The sequence below is a fragment of the Microtus oregoni genome, unplaced genomic scaffold (assembly GCF_018167655.1).
Source record: "Microtus oregoni isolate MIOR12 unplaced genomic scaffold, Mior012 000019F_ref0000042, whole genome shotgun sequence".
Classification (NCBI taxonomy): domain Eukaryota; kingdom Metazoa; phylum Chordata; class Mammalia; order Rodentia; family Cricetidae; genus Microtus; species Microtus oregoni.
The window spans coordinates 4591160-4605549 of NW_024543078.1; the positions used below are offsets into that span (position 1 = coordinate 4591160).

The 14390-nt window shown below is 57.4% G+C and overlaps 3 protein-coding genes across 7 annotated transcripts; all 3 read left to right on the forward strand.

Annotated features, from left to right (window-relative positions):
- The first annotated feature begins 1593 nt into the window (after nt 1-1593).
- On the forward strand, nt 1594-5059 carry Dohh (deoxyhypusine hydroxylase). 3 transcript variants are annotated; one of them, XM_041669779.1, is made up of 5 exons: nt 1594-1724; nt 2647-2939; nt 3257-3333; nt 3935-4175; nt 4330-5058. In XM_041669779.1, exons 2-5 carry the CDS (start codon nt 2666-2668, stop codon nt 4644-4646), a joined length of 909 nt encoding a protein of 302 aa, XP_041525713.1. In that variant the 5' UTR covers nt 1594-1724; nt 2647-2665; the 3' UTR covers nt 4647-5058. The 3 variants fall into 3 exon arrangements, with proteins under 3 accessions (XP_041525713.1, XP_041525714.1, XP_041525712.1); XM_041669780.1 differs by lacking the exon at nt 1594-1724 and adding an exon at nt 2046-2329; XM_041669778.1 differs by lacking the exon at nt 1594-1724 and adding an exon at nt 2361-2533 and having other exon boundaries at nt 4330-5059.
- A 159-nt stretch (nt 5060-5218) lies between these two features.
- LOC121459781 lies at nt 5219-7877 on the forward strand. 2 transcript variants are annotated; one of them, XM_041669781.1, is made up of 2 exons: nt 5219-6619; nt 7092-7877. In XM_041669781.1, the coding sequence occupies exons 1-2, from the start codon at nt 6205-6207 to the stop codon at nt 7292-7294; spliced, it is 618 nt and encodes a 205-aa protein (XP_041525715.1). In that variant the 5' UTR covers nt 5219-6204; the 3' UTR covers nt 7295-7877. The 2 variants fall into 2 exon arrangements, with proteins under 2 accessions (XP_041525715.1, XP_041525716.1); XM_041669782.1 differs by having other exon boundaries at nt 7116-7877.
- A 2265-nt stretch (nt 7878-10142) lies between these two features.
- Nucleotides 10143-14141, forward strand: Smim24 (small integral membrane protein 24). 2 transcript variants are annotated; one of them, XM_041669750.1, is made up of 4 exons: nt 10143-10266; nt 11016-11127; nt 11329-11391; nt 13509-14141. In XM_041669750.1, exons 1-4 carry the CDS (start codon nt 10200-10202, stop codon nt 13630-13632), a joined length of 366 nt encoding a protein of 121 aa, XP_041525684.1. In that variant the 5' UTR covers nt 10143-10199; the 3' UTR covers nt 13633-14141. The 2 variants fall into 2 exon arrangements, with proteins under 2 accessions (XP_041525684.1, XP_041525685.1); XM_041669751.1 differs by having other exon boundaries at nt 13512-14141.
- The last annotated feature ends 249 nt before the right edge of the window (nt 14142-14390 follow it).

Sequence of the window (14390 nt, forward strand, 5' to 3'; positions counted from 1 at the left end):
GCCCCGTGGCGAACAGTCCATGGGTGTCGCAGTCATCACCGGCAGCCATGTTTGTTGTTTATTTTTCTCTGTGCACGTGAAACCTAAGGCGTGGTCCTCAATTGCTCTCTGTCGTGTTTGAACGCAGGGTCTCTCACTCAGCCTGGGGCTCACCCATTAGACCAGGCTGGCCCTTCTCCTGCCTCTGTCTCTACACACACCATGTCACTCTGGGAGCCAACTTTGATGTTCAGTGGTCCCAGCGCTCAGCAGGCCAACCCCAGGCTGAGAGCAAAGGCTGGTCTAAAAACATAGTCTTGAGAGGAAATTAAATCACATGGTGCAGCTGGACTGAGCCAGGAGTGCGGCTCACTGCCCTGCCTTCCCGCAGAGGACTGACAGATGACTCAAAATCTCAGTGGAAGAGTGGTGGTGGCTTTCACTTATTTTCTATTTTGTTTTGTTTATTTTTCCTTTGTTTTGAGACAGGATTTCTCTGTGTAGCTCTGGCTGTCCTGGAACTCACCCTGTAGACCAGGCTGGCCTCGAACTCACAGAGATCCCCCTGCCTCTGCCTCCTGAGTGCTGGAATCAAAAGCATGCACCACCATTGTCTGGCTATGAAATGTTTTGAAATGATTCATTCTCAGTACAGTGTTCATTTTACTTTAAATTTTTTTGGCACATCCATAAATATACATTGTGTATCTTCATCATATGTACTCACACTTCCGTTTTCCATATTTATTTAGTATATCATACAAGCCCATATATTAACGGCCTAGCTGAGGGCATTTTGATCAATATATAGTGTATTTTAATTTGCCTTCACTTTACTCTTATTTTTAAGACGTCATTATCATAGATTAAATTTACATAACTATGTAATAATGAACTTCTTTATGGCATCTTCACGCACATATGATGTATCTTTTAAAAAAATTTATTTTATATGCACTGGTGTGAGGGTGTCAGATCCCCTGGAACTAGAGTTATAGACAGTTGTGATCCACTGTGTGGTGTTGGGAATGGAACCTCCGTCCTCTGCAAGAGCAGCCAGTCTCTAACTGCTGAGACATCACTCCAGCCCTGTATTTAAATTTCTAAATATTGCAGGGTGGTGGTGGCGGCAGCACTTGGGAGGCAGAGGCAGGTGGATCTCTGTGAGTCTGAGGCCAGCCTGGTCTACAAGAGCTAGTTCCAGGACAGGCTCCAAAGCTACAGAGAAACCCTGTCTCACAAAACAAAACAAAACAAAATTTCTAAACATCGATTTCATGCACATGTCACATGACGAGGCGCGTAGTCTAGCCTGTGGCCCCCAAGATCGAACTCTCCTCGTCGGATTTGGCTGCAAGCGCCCTCACCCGCCGAGCTGCTTGCTAACCCCTCTTTCGCCCACCTTTTCTTATGGCCCCAGACCACTGGCTACGCCCCCGGCGGTAGAGCCCCGCCCCGAAGCCTCGCGCATGCTCCGTCGGTATTGGTCGCCGTTGCGCTTTGAGAACAAACCATTTTGATTTCTCTAGGAGTCGGAAGAAGACCGGAAGTCACTCCTCCGGCTCTGAGCACTGGTTTCGCCTGGCCTGGTCACGTGGTCGCCGAGATGGCGGCGCCTACGCTAGGCTGCGCTCGCCGCGGCTGCTGACCAGCGCTCCCCTTGTCCGTGGCGCCGTCACCGCGATCTGCGTCGATGCGTCCTGCGTGTGCGGAGTCAGCGTCGAGTCCCCGTGGCCGAGAGCACGGTGAGGGGCGCCGGAAGTGCCTCCGGGGGACACTTCGCCGCCCGACACGGGGCCTCCCGTAACCCAAGGTGGCCTCCCCGCCGCGGCAGCCCGGCTGTCCGGGGTGGCGGGGTGTGAGCAGCGGCTTCGTGCTGCCGGGCCCGTGCAGCTCCCGTTTTTGGAAGCAGGATCTGGGACCGGCCATCCCCCCTGCTTCAGCGTCTCCAGTGAGGTGCTGGGCGTCCTTGCTGGGCAGCCATGCCTCCCTCATTAAACCCGGGGGCAGCTGGATGACATCAGAGCCCAGGAGGGCCTTCCAGCTGGACACAGCCTGTCAGTCCTGTTTGGGACGCATCCGCCAGGGTCTTTGCAGAGCGCCCTTCTCATAGCTGTAGATGTCTGCTTCCGGGTTAATTCACCCATGTTTAGAGAGTGTCTGTGAGCCGGGTGTGTGGTTCTGCGCCTGTCAGGCCGCGCAGGGGGCGCGGAGGGGAGGAGTGAAGTGTGAAATGTATCGCACGGGCTTCGGCGACTGTGGAGGAGTCTCAAGTGAAGTCGTGGGAGGATCAGCCAGGCAGCCGTGAGATCCAGTTTCCAGATCTGCCATCCAAGCTGTCCTGAAGGGGGTCTGTTCTCAGTTCTGGGTTTGAGTCCCTGGAGATGGGGGGACCAGGTCCCCGGGGCCTGGCTTCCATCCGTGCCTCCTCCTGTGGGCATCGTGTGGAGCCTGTGACATGGGAGAAGCCGTGCGAGCCAGCGGGCTTCTGCGTGAGGCCACCTCCTGTGACGGAGATGGCCGAACAGCGCCAGGACTCTTATCTTCTTCCTTGGGAAGTGGTGGATATGGAGGTTTGGGGGAGATCCCCGGCCTCAGCATCCCCGGGACTGGGTCTGCAGGTGTGCACCTCAGCACGGGCTTCACCCGCTCCCTTTTCTGTGGCAGGTTGCCGGAGGCCGTCGCCATGGTGACGGAGCAGGAGGTGGAGGCGATAGGGAAGACCCTGGTGGACCCCAAGGAGCCTCTGCAGGCCCGTTTCCGGGCCCTGTTCACGCTGCGGGGGCTCGGGGGCCCGCACGCTATCGCCTGGATCAGCCGGGCCTTCGAGGACAGCTCTGCCCTGCTGAAGCACGAGCTGGCCTACTGCCTGGGCCAGATGCAGGACTCGCGCGCTATCCCAGTGCTGGTGGACGTGCTGAGCGACAGGAGCCAGGAGCCCATGGTGCGACACGAGGCGGGTGAGTGAGTGAGGGCGCGACCCCGTGGCATGCCTTAGCAGGAAGGGTTGCAGTGAGGACTCCAGGGTGATGAGGGCTACAGTGGCCTGTGAGCAGAAGGGTGGAGGCCCCCGTTCCTGGCCTCGGGATCTTAGCACACTCTGTCCCCTTGGCCCAAGGCTTGTGTAGCTCCTAGTCCAATGACTTCTGTTGGGTTGGGGCTGCTGTAGCCGGAGCGGGCCAACCTCTGGGGTAAGAATTCTGATTTGCCGACTGGGAAGCTGACGTGCAGCCTCTGGACACCATGGAAACCCTGCATGACTGACTTGTCTCCTTAGGGGAAGCTCTGGGGGCGATCGGTAACCCGGAAGTTCTAGACCTCCTCAAGCAGTATTCTACGGACCCAGTGGTTGAGGTGAGGATATTGGTCCCTGCCTGTGAGGCCAGCTATGGAGTCCATGCCTGGTTGCCAGGGCAACCTCCTGGGAAAGGATGCTGTAGAGATGGGGGCAGGGTCGGCCCTAAGCCCTCCCACAGCTCTGGGTCCCCAGCCTTGAGAATTTGACTTATGCTCATCCTCCCTTCACCCACGAATCAGCTTTCTACGCTGGATCCCCACTCTGTATGTTGCTGTCGTGGAGCCCACGCTGTGTGTCTTTTTGTGTCTGTGCCCCTGGCCACCATGACCTGAAGGTGGCTCTATGCAGTGTTTATGCCAGAGCCTCCCTCGTGTACTGCAGCGTGCAAGGGCTGCGCTGTGCAGCGCAGTCTACCCATTACTCCTGTGGTGCCGGGCTCGCTTCTGCTCTCTGGCCTTGTTCTTCCTTGTGGGCTCCCGTGCATGAGCCTGTCCCCCGCCTTCTACAGGGCCTCTGCACACAGCTTGGGCCTGCTTGGCCCCCTTGGTCTTCCAGCCTGAAGCCATTTGCCTGGTGTGAGTCTCGGAGAGGGGAATGTGCCAGTCGGGCCCAGTGCACCCAGCCTTGGGACCCACACCACCTCTGCCACCCTCACAGGTGGCTGAGACGTGCCAGCTGGCTGTCGGGCGTTTGGAGTGGTTGCAGCAGCACCCTGGGGAGGCCGGGAGTGCAGGACCCTACCTCTCCGTGGACCCGGCACCCCCTGCAGCCGAGCAGGATGTCGGACGGCTGCGGGAGGCCCTGCTGGACGAGGCGCTGCCACTCTTTGAGCGGTACCGCGCCATGTTTGCCCTGCGCAATGTGGGTGGCGAGGAGGCGGCTTTGGCCCTGGCTGAAGGTGAGGCTGGACCTGGTAACGATGCAGCCCTGACGGGAGCCTGGAAAAATACCTGGTCACTTGCCCTGGGTGGTCCTGACCATTTGGTCATGCAGGTCCCCGCCCTGGCACCCCAGGCAGCTGTTCTGACCCGTTTTCCTGTGCTCACATGCAGGTCTGCGCTGCGGCAGTGCTCTCTTCCGCCATGAGGTGGGCTACGTGCTGGGCCAGCTACAGCACGAGGCAGCCGTAGGCGAGCTGGCGGCCACCCTGGCGCGGACCAACGAGAGCGCCATGGTGCGACACGAATGCGCAGAGGCCCTGGGTGCCATCGCCAGGCCCGCCTGCCTGGCCGCACTGCGGGAGCACATCACCGATGCCGAGCGTGTGGTGCGGGAAAGCTGCGAGGTAGCGCTGGACATGTATGAGCATGAGTGCGGCCTGGACTTCCAGTATGCCAACGGGCTAGAGCGCCTGCGGCCGCCACCCTAACCTGACAGCACCCGGCACCGCCTAGGACTACCCAGGACTCTGCCGTCGTGTGATATCCCGCAGTGTGCAGGGTTCTGCGGGCCGTGCCCTGCGTGTGGGACTCTTCCAGCGGCGCCCACTATCCAGACTTGGGGGCCAGTCAGCTGTGCCGCCTTGATTCCCATCCTCCACAGCTGCCTCTCTGGATGCTGGTGCACAGTGTTCCCTCCTGGAGCGGTCTGGCTATAATTTTATTCCTCTAGACGGGCGCACTGCAGTGTGGGAGCTTCCGGATACCAGGGAATGGTCAGGTTTGAGATGCCGGGGAAGGTTGTGGGGTCTCAGGTCGGTGAATACTTCTGACTTCGCGGGGTTAGGGGCAGTGCATGGGTGCCTCATGTCTGGGCCATCAGGGGCACAAGCCGACTCCAGGACGATGCACAATAAAATAAGTTATTTTTGACAAATGGTGGCTCTTGGTGTGGGGAGAGCCACATGGCCTTGTTTGTATGTCTGACTTTTGGGGACAGAGGTACAGCTAAGAGCCTGTGCTATGGGTTCCCATCCTGGCCCCACAATTCCGTGTTCCCTGGGGTGACCCCTCCCCTCCCCTGCCTTGGGTCCCCTTCCCCAGGAAGAGGGCGTGGCCAGGGTTCAAGGGAGACTGAGGCTGTGCCACTTCCGGACAGATGTGTGGGTCAGCGATGCTCGGTCACACTTCCGCCTCAGCAGTGTGGTCCTCGATTGTGGGATGAGCGCTTTAGCCTGGGCTAGCCCTCGTCCTGTGTGTGTTCTTTAGACATGGTGGCTCTGCAAGAGCGGCTGGTGCTGCAACTGCTGAGCCCTGCCCACTCTGTGGGTTCTTTTCCCATCTGCATCCCGTGTGGTCCAGGGTGGCCGCTATTCTCCCGGCTTCCCCCAGTGTTGTGATGGCCGCCATACGCTATCGTGTGCAACTTTTGTTTTGAGTCGGAGTGCAGTGAGGCAGTGAGCTGGAATTGATGGCAATCCTCCTCCTGCCCCAGTCTCCTGGATGCCAGGATCACAGATGGTGGCCCTGACTCCGGTCCTCACATCACAGAGGCTGCCAGCTAGTTCTCCACCTCATTGGTCACTCAGCCTGGACTCCTCAAGCCTCCATTCATCCTGCCCACGGGCGGCCTCCTGGAGACCAAGTCTACAAGATGTCCCTCCTCCTGGGGGCACCACCCTCACATGGCCCCTCCTCACCCCGCACACCCCTGGCTGTGCTCCTCACAGGTCCCTCTCCTCCAGTCTTCCGCTGGGGGTGGAGAGGCATGAAGCTCATCTACACACCACAAAACCCAGCGTCTTGTGTCCCTCACAGCCAGTTTCTGGGATTTTATGGGATGACTCACCCCTTGAAGCCGGAGGGTGACACATGGGGTAACAACCCCTCGTCCCAGGGAAATGCCTGTTACCAGAGCCTGGGACAGCCACAGCATGTGCAGCGACTCTTCAGAACTCGGATCTGAACCCTGGTCTCTCTGTCACTTGCTGACCCCCTAGGCTCCTACCCTACATCTGTCCTCCCCACCGTGGCCACCAGAGGGCGCGCATGAGTGCACTGCCCGCTGCCACCCAGGGTCCCCGGGAGACCCTGTCCCTCTGCCCCACGGCTGCCCCGGGCTTTTGCACTGTCCTCGCGTGGGCGGATCGGCGTCACAGCCATGACAGCCATCGAGGGAGGGGACCCACAGATATAGCAGCCGTCCTAATCCTTACAGCTCATCCCCTAATCGCCTGCGTCGGGCTCCGGTGGAGGGTGTCGCCAGCCATGGCGGGGTCGGCGAGTGAGGCACGGGCCTGGAGCCCGGCCCCGGCCATGTACGAGGAGTACCGGCCGCCTCCGCTGGACGCCATCCGCCTGCCTCGCTACGCCCTGTACCTGCTGATGGCCGCCGTCCTGGTGGTGGCCGTGGCCTACGCCATTGTGGGCCACCTCATCAAAGACCTCGCTCATGACTTGGCGGGTGAGCCAGGCTACCCTCCGCGAATCCAGCCTGGGCGGGGTCGCAGATGGCGTGGGAACGAGGCCCGGTGTGGGTCTGCCGGGGTGGGAGGGGGCGGGGTCAAGCCAGGGAGGGAGCAGGACCGGGCCAGAAAGGGGCGGGGCCCGGGAGGGACAGGGCCAGGGAGGAGCGGAGCTGTGCCTGGGGTGAGCCCAGAGTGGGAGGGGTGGAGCTGGGCCAGAAAGGGGCGGGGCCATGGGGGAGGGGCGGAGCTGAGCCTGGGGTGGGCGGGACTGATAGGGGGGGCCCGAAGTGGATGGGGCGGGGCCAGGGAGGGGGCGGGGCTGGTTCAGGGGGTGGGTCGGGCCAGAGAGGAGGCGGGGCCTGATCTGGGTCTGGGTGGGCCCGGGTGGGCGGCACTGGGCCGGGGGGCGGGGCCGTCCCGGGAGGGTGGGCGGGACAAGCCACGCCCTCGCTGGTCTCCTCACTGCAGACTGGGCCTTTGGCCCTAAGCCAGACCAGGAGGAAGGCCCACGGGAGCTCCGGGCGAGCTTGGCCGCGGAAGACCTGGAAGAGCTGGACCTTCAGCTGGCCCTGACCTGGCGCGGGGAGGAGGACCCCACCCGGGCTCCTCGCCGCCCCTCCATCGCTTTCCGGGACCCGCCCGTGCAAACTGACTTTTGGAGGCTGGACTGACCGGGAGGGACAGCACCTGCGAGGCTGGCCGGCCTGGCCTTTCTTAGGCTCCCTGAGCCCCCACCACCTCAGCTGGGCCACCTGTGTCTGTTGTATGACACAGGCTGGCCTGAAGCTCAGAATCCCCCTGCCTCAGCTTGAGTGCTGGGATTATAGACACAAACCCCACCTTATTAAGACTTTGAGATAGGGTTTCAGTAGATCAAGCTAGCCTTGAACTTGATATATAGCAGAGGATGACCTTGAACTCATGGTCTTCCCGAGCGGGGGGTAGATGACAGGTCACCACACCTGGTTTCTGTGCTCCTGGAAATGGAGCCCAGGGCTTCTTCATACAGGCTGGGTCAGCCCCACGCCCTGATAGTTTTAAATTGTTATGAATAATTCTGGCATAGACTCCTTCTGCATCAGCAGTGTCTGCTAAGAGGAGAAAGTGAGGCTGAATTTGGATACAAAATAAAAGTGTGGCAAAGGCTGGAGAGATGGCTCAGAGGGTAAGAGCACTGGCTTCTCCCAGAGGTCCTGAGTTCAATTCCCAGTAACCACATCATGGCTCACAGCCATCTGTATTGAGATCCAGCACCCTCTTCTGGCCCACAGGCATACATGCAGGCAGAACACTGTATACATAATAAGTAAAATCTTTTTTGTTTGTATAAAAAACAAACAGAGTTTCTTTTTGTGTAGTCCTGGCTATCCTGGAACTCACTCTGTAGACCAGGTTGGACTTGAACTCACAGAGATCCGCCTCTGCCTCCCAAGTGTTGGGACTAAGGGCATGTGCCACCACTGACTGTTGATAAATAAATCTTTTCTTTTAATATTTATTTATTTATTGATTTATGCAATATTCTTTCTGTGTGTATGCCTGAAGGCCAGAAGAGGGCACCATTACAGATGGTTGTGAGCCACCATGTGGTTGCTGGGAAGACCTTTGGAAGAGCAGGCAATGCTCTTAACCGCTGAGCCATCTCTCCAGCCCCCATAAATCTTTTTTTTTAAAAAAAAAGAAGAAGAAGAAGAAGAAAAGCGTGTCCAAGAGCTGGAGAGATGGCTCAGTGGTTAAGAGCACTGGCTTTTCTTACAGAGGTCCTGAGTTCAATTCCCAGCAACCACATGGTGGCTCACTACCATCTGTAATGAGATCTGGTGCCCTTTTCTGGTCTGAAGGCAGAACACTGTATACATAATAAATAAATCTTTAAAAATAAAATTGTGTCCAACTCTGCAGCGCCACCTCCCACTCTCGGTCCAGTCCCAGACACTCCCATGTCACCCTCCGGCACAGACGGGAAACTGAGGCAGGTTACTGAGAACTGTCCGGGCTGACGTCTCAAGGAGCTCGCCACACAGCACAGAGGAGTTCAGCGTTAGTGGCTTGTCATCCTTAGCACTCAGGAGGATAATGGGGGAGGATGGCGAGTTCTAGGCCAGCCTGGCCTTCGGAGCAAAAGGAGGCATATCCACCTCACCTGCCAGGCCTGCCGGGCATACAGGAGGAGTTTAGCACCTGGATGGGTGAAGAAGGTCTTTTCTGGCTGTGCCCAGTATTTATCTGAACAATCCTTGATTCTGTCTGTCACTGGGTATACATGCTCTCACAACAGTTTTAAATCTTTTGGTTTAGAAGTTTCCTAAAAAATGTTTCAAGCTGGTCATGGTACCTATCCTTAATCCCAGGACTCGAGAGGCAGAGGCAGGTGGATCTTTATTAGTTCGAGGCCAGCCTGGTCTACAGAGGAAGTTCTAGGACAGCCTGGGCTACACAGAGAAACCCTGTTACAAAAAGCATTTTTTCTCCAGATGGTGTGAAGTCGGCCTCACACTTGGTGTGTAGCTGAGGATGACCCTCACAGATGGTACGTAGCTGAGGATGACCCTCACAGATGATGGTGTGTAGCTGAGGATGACCCTCACAGATGGTACGTAGCTGAGGATGACCCTCACAGATGGTATGTAGCTGAGGATGACCCTCACAGATGGTATGAGCTGAGGATGACCCTCACAGATGGTATGTAGCTGAGGGTGACCCTCACAGATGGTATGTAGCTGAGGATGACCCTCACAGATGGTATGTAGCTGAGGGTGACCCTTAAAGTTCTGATTCTCATGGCTCCACCTCTGAGTGCTGGGCTGGAATGCCTATTCCACCTCTCCTGCCTTTTGGGGCACTGGGAATGGAACCCAAGGCCTAGTGCATTCTGGGAGAATGCTTTGCCCAGTGAATGCAGCCCCAGCACAATTTCTGCTCTGGAGCCCAGGCTAGGCCTGGAGCTAGCCATCCTCCTGCCACAGGCTTCCTGTGTATGGGGTGACAGATATGGCACCCAAGCTCTGTTTCTTTAGAATCTTTTTTCACGTGCCCAGGCTATGGCTGCCCCTGTGCCGCTCCAGGGTGGGGTGTCCCTTTGCCCAGGTGGGGCTCACTATCTGATCAGCTTGAGGCCCAAGGTTGAGGGCAGGAGAGGAGCACGGGTACATCGACCTAGACGCCTGGTTCTGACCGAGCTAGCGATCCGGCTGCTCCAGCCACAAGCCTGACTGCCACACCCAGCTTCATGCACTTGTGAGGGCGCGGGAGAGCTTGTAGGTGCGGCCTGACCTCTGTCAGGGGATGCTGGGGACCTGTCACACGTGGCTGGCGCAGGGCTGCCGTCTCCAGGGCAGGATGGGAGGTGGCGGGGGTGGGGGGAGAGAAGGGACAGTCCAGGTTAATATTAAACCAGTCTCAGACTCTGCCCTCGGGGGCCTGAGGCTCAGCTGGGCAGGCACAGGAGGCCAGGCCACAGGTGGCAGGTTCTCCGCCCCTTTCTTCCCCTGCCCTCACCCGCCCTGTCTTAACCCCACCCGGGCCTCTGGTCGTTCACACCCGCAGCTGGACGCCGACCTGTTCTCAGCATTGGCCATGGACACCATGGGCAGGCTACTCCTCCTGGCCGCACTGCTCCTGGCACCTGCCGAGGCCCAGCAGGGTAGGATTGGGGAGCTGAGCACACCCTGGGAGGTGATCGGGAACTAGAGTTGGGGCTGGGTTCTCCCTTAGGAGAAACTGAGGCACACAGAGGGCATAGGAAGAAGAGAAGGTGTGAAGGGTGTTCCCCAGGGCCCATGCTCTATCTAGTACTCGTATCTCATCTCTGAGAGCCCCAAGCTGAGGCCATGGCACTTTGCAAGCTGGGCCTCTGAGCCCCTCAGGGCAGCTATGAGGGTGCCCCAGTCGTTTCTCTAAGAGCCCCACCCTCCAGAAGCCCTCTCTTTTCCCTGCGGGGCCCTGTCTTCCTCACTAGCCCCGCCTCTAAGGCCCCTGAGAGCTGTTGGTGCCCATTCTTCCTGAGTCCCACCTCATCCTGAGTTTTCTTTTTTTTTTTTTTTTTTTTTTTTTTTTTGGTTTTTCGAGACAGGGTTTCTCTGAGGCTTTGGAGCCTGTCCTGGAACTAGCTCTGTAGACCAGGCTGGTCTCGAACTCACAGAGATCCGCCTGCCTCTGCCTCCCGAGTGCTGGGATTAAAGGCGTGCGCCACCATCGCCCGGCTCATCCTGAGTTTTCTTAACTCTGTCCTCTGGGAACTGATTCTTCCATTAACTGATCCCACTCCCACAGACTCCTCCCTCCTCTCCCACAGACCCCTCCTCTCCCACAGGCCCCTCCTCTCCCACAGGCCCCTCCCTCCACTCTCACAGACCCCGCCTTTCTCTTGTTGACCCCTTCCCCTCTCCACAGCCACAGAGCGCCGCCTGAAACCCTGGCTGGTGGGCCTGACCGCAGTTGTAGGCTTCCTGTTCATAGTCTTTGTCCTCATGCTGGTCAACCGTGTCTGGTGCTCTAAACCCAGGTGAGGACTGAACTCTACCCACCCAGCGCCTCCAGTGGCCTCTGAACCCTCTTGGTCCCTCCCGGGTCAGCCTGGAGGTTGCCTTGCTTTCCACGCTCTGTTCAGCCCTCCTGGTTTATGGAGTTCATGACTTCAGGAGGGTACGCGGAGGCAAGGAACAGCCTACAGCTTTCACATACACCTGTCTTTTTATGTGTGCAGGCCAGATGATGAAGAGGTGAGAGTCAGAATGGAGTCCACTGAGAATGAGTACACGGAGCCAAGGTACCCTATGGGTGACCACACTTAGCCAGACAGTATTGGGAGGTCAGCTGGGGCAGAAATAGTGCCCAGCAAGCGGGCTCCTGTACAGGAATCCCTATGCAAGCTCTGGATGCAGGGGAGGAAGAGGTGTAGGGCACAGAGCTGGAACAGGCAGATGAGCTCTGTAATACTGAGTGATTTCTGGGGGAAGGGAGGGGTGAGAGGCTAACAGGGGCCCTGTGCCCAGACCAGTGCCAAGCACATGGCTGCGTGCCCACTGTACAACACTATTTCTTCTACACAATGTCCATCACTCCAACATCTACCCAAACACACACCTTTCCAACAAAACATCAACTCATGCACTGAATCACCCATCCATCCATCCATCCATCCACCCACCCACCCACCCATTCATCCATCCACCCATCCATCCACCCATCCATTCACCCATTCATCATCCATCCATCCATCCATCCACCCATCCATCCACCCATCCATCCATCCATCCATCCATCCACCCATCCACACATCCATCCACCCACCCACTCATCCATCCATCCATCCACCCATCCATCCACCCACCCACCCATCCACCCATCCATCCATCCACCCACCCACCCATCCACCCATCCATCCACCCATTCATCCATCCACACATCCATCCACCCACCCATCCAGCTACCCACTCATCCATCCATCCACTCATCCATCCATCCATCTATCCACCCATCCATCCATCCACCCATCCACCCATCCATCCACCCATCCATCATCCATCCATCCATCCATCCACCCATCTATCCACCCATTCATCATCCATCCATCCACCCATTTATCCATCCATCCATCCACCCATCCACACATCCATCCACCCACCCATCCAGCTACCCACTCATCCATCCATCCATCCACTCATCCATCCATCCATCTATCCACCCATCCATCCACCCACCCACTTATCCATCCATCCATCCACCCATCCACCCATCCATCCACCCATTCATCCATCCACACATCCATCCACCCACCCATCCACCTACCCATCCATCCATCCATCCATCCATCCACCCATCTATCCACCCATTCATCATCCATCCATCCACCCATTTATCCATCCATCCATCCACCCATCCACACATCCATCCACCCACCCATCCAGCTACCCACTCATCCATCCATCCATCCACTCATCCATCCATCCATCTATCCACCCATCCATCCACCCACCCACTTATCCATCCATCCATCCACCCATCCACCCATCCATCCACCCATTCATCCATCCACACATCCATCCACCCACCCACCCACCCATCCACCCATCCATCCATCCACCCACCCACCCATCCACCCATCCATCCACCCATTCATCCATCCACACATCCATCCACCCACCCATCCAGCTACCCACTCATCCATCCATCCACTCATCCATCCATCCATCTATCCACCCATCCATCCATCCACCCATCCACCCATCCATCCACCCATCCATCATCCATCCATCCATCCATCCATCCATCCACCCATCTATCCACCCATTCATCATCCATCCATCCACCCATTTATCCATCCATCCATCCACCCATCCACACATCCATCCACCCACCCATCCAGCTACCCACTCATCCATCCATCCATCCACTCATCCATCCATCCATCTATCCACCCATCCATCCACCCACCCACTTATCCATCCATCCATCCACCCATCCACCCATCCATCCACCCATTCATCCATCCACACATCCATCCACCCACCCATCCACCTACCCATCCATCCATCCATCCATCCATCCACCCACCCATCCATCCACCCACCCACTCATCCATCCATCCACCCATCCACCCACCCACTCATTCATCCATCCACACATCCATCCACCCATCCATCCACCCATCCATCCATTCATCCATCCACACATCCATCCACCCATCCACCTACCCATCCATCCATCCATCCATCCACCCACCCATCCATTCACCCATCTGTCCATCACCCATCTCTCTCCACGGAGTTCATGTTTCCTTTCCTGGTGAGTAACCCTGAGGTCACTGCAGCCCCAGAGACTGTGTCTGACCCTTTAATCCCATGAGCAGTGACAGGCTCTCATTGTGGTCCCTGAACCCCACAGTAGAATAAACAAGAAGAAGCAGAAAAAGCAGGTGGACAAGAAGGGTGGTCACAGCAACGAGGGCTTGGAGCTGGAGGAGAAGGAATCCTCAGATGACGAGAGAAGCAAGAAAACAGTCTTGTGAAGTCTCCTGCAGCCTGCGGGAGCTCCTGCAAACCACAGTCGCAGCCACCACGAGAATCCAGACTAGTATCGCCTGGATCTCAAAACTGTCTTCAAACAAGGAAGCCAGCCCTGCCGGCCAGGTGTCCATCTGTCACCCAACCCCGTGCACACCCTCACTGTCAGCCTGTGCCCTCTCCCTCACCTCTGCTCTCCAGCCCTCAGCCATTCTCTGCCACAGCTATGCCCCACTGTACCCTTCCTCTTTTCCGATGGCCCTGAGCCCCTGAGCCCCTGTGCAGAGCTCCCAGAAGGCCTTGAGCCCTCTAGTGGAATTTGTGTTTGGGAGGGATGCCCTGTGGCCCGCACTTTCTCAGCCAGGGTCTCTCTTCTCTGGACTGTTCTCCCATGGTCATCTGGTTCTTGCTGAGGACAGTTTTCCAAGGGGGCTTTTGCTTCATGTCATCAGGGGAGGTGTTTTCGGGGGGATACTTCCTTCCAGCCCCTTCACTTAATAAAAACCCTACTGTTCTTGCTGGTCCCTTTGTGTAGGCTTAGGAGGCCAGAGCCCAGTGCAGGGTCCCGGGCCACCAAGGAGCTGGGCCTAGGTGGTCTGTCAGCGGAGGCACCTCGTAGGCTCTTGTGAAGCTTTCAGACTCACCTGGACTCCTCCGCTATGCTGTGTGGCCCTGGGAAGATGCCTCAACCTCTCTGAAGTCCCTTGTTCAGCAGTGACCAGGAGACAGAGTCCTGGGACACTTTCCCTGTAGCCTCCCACGG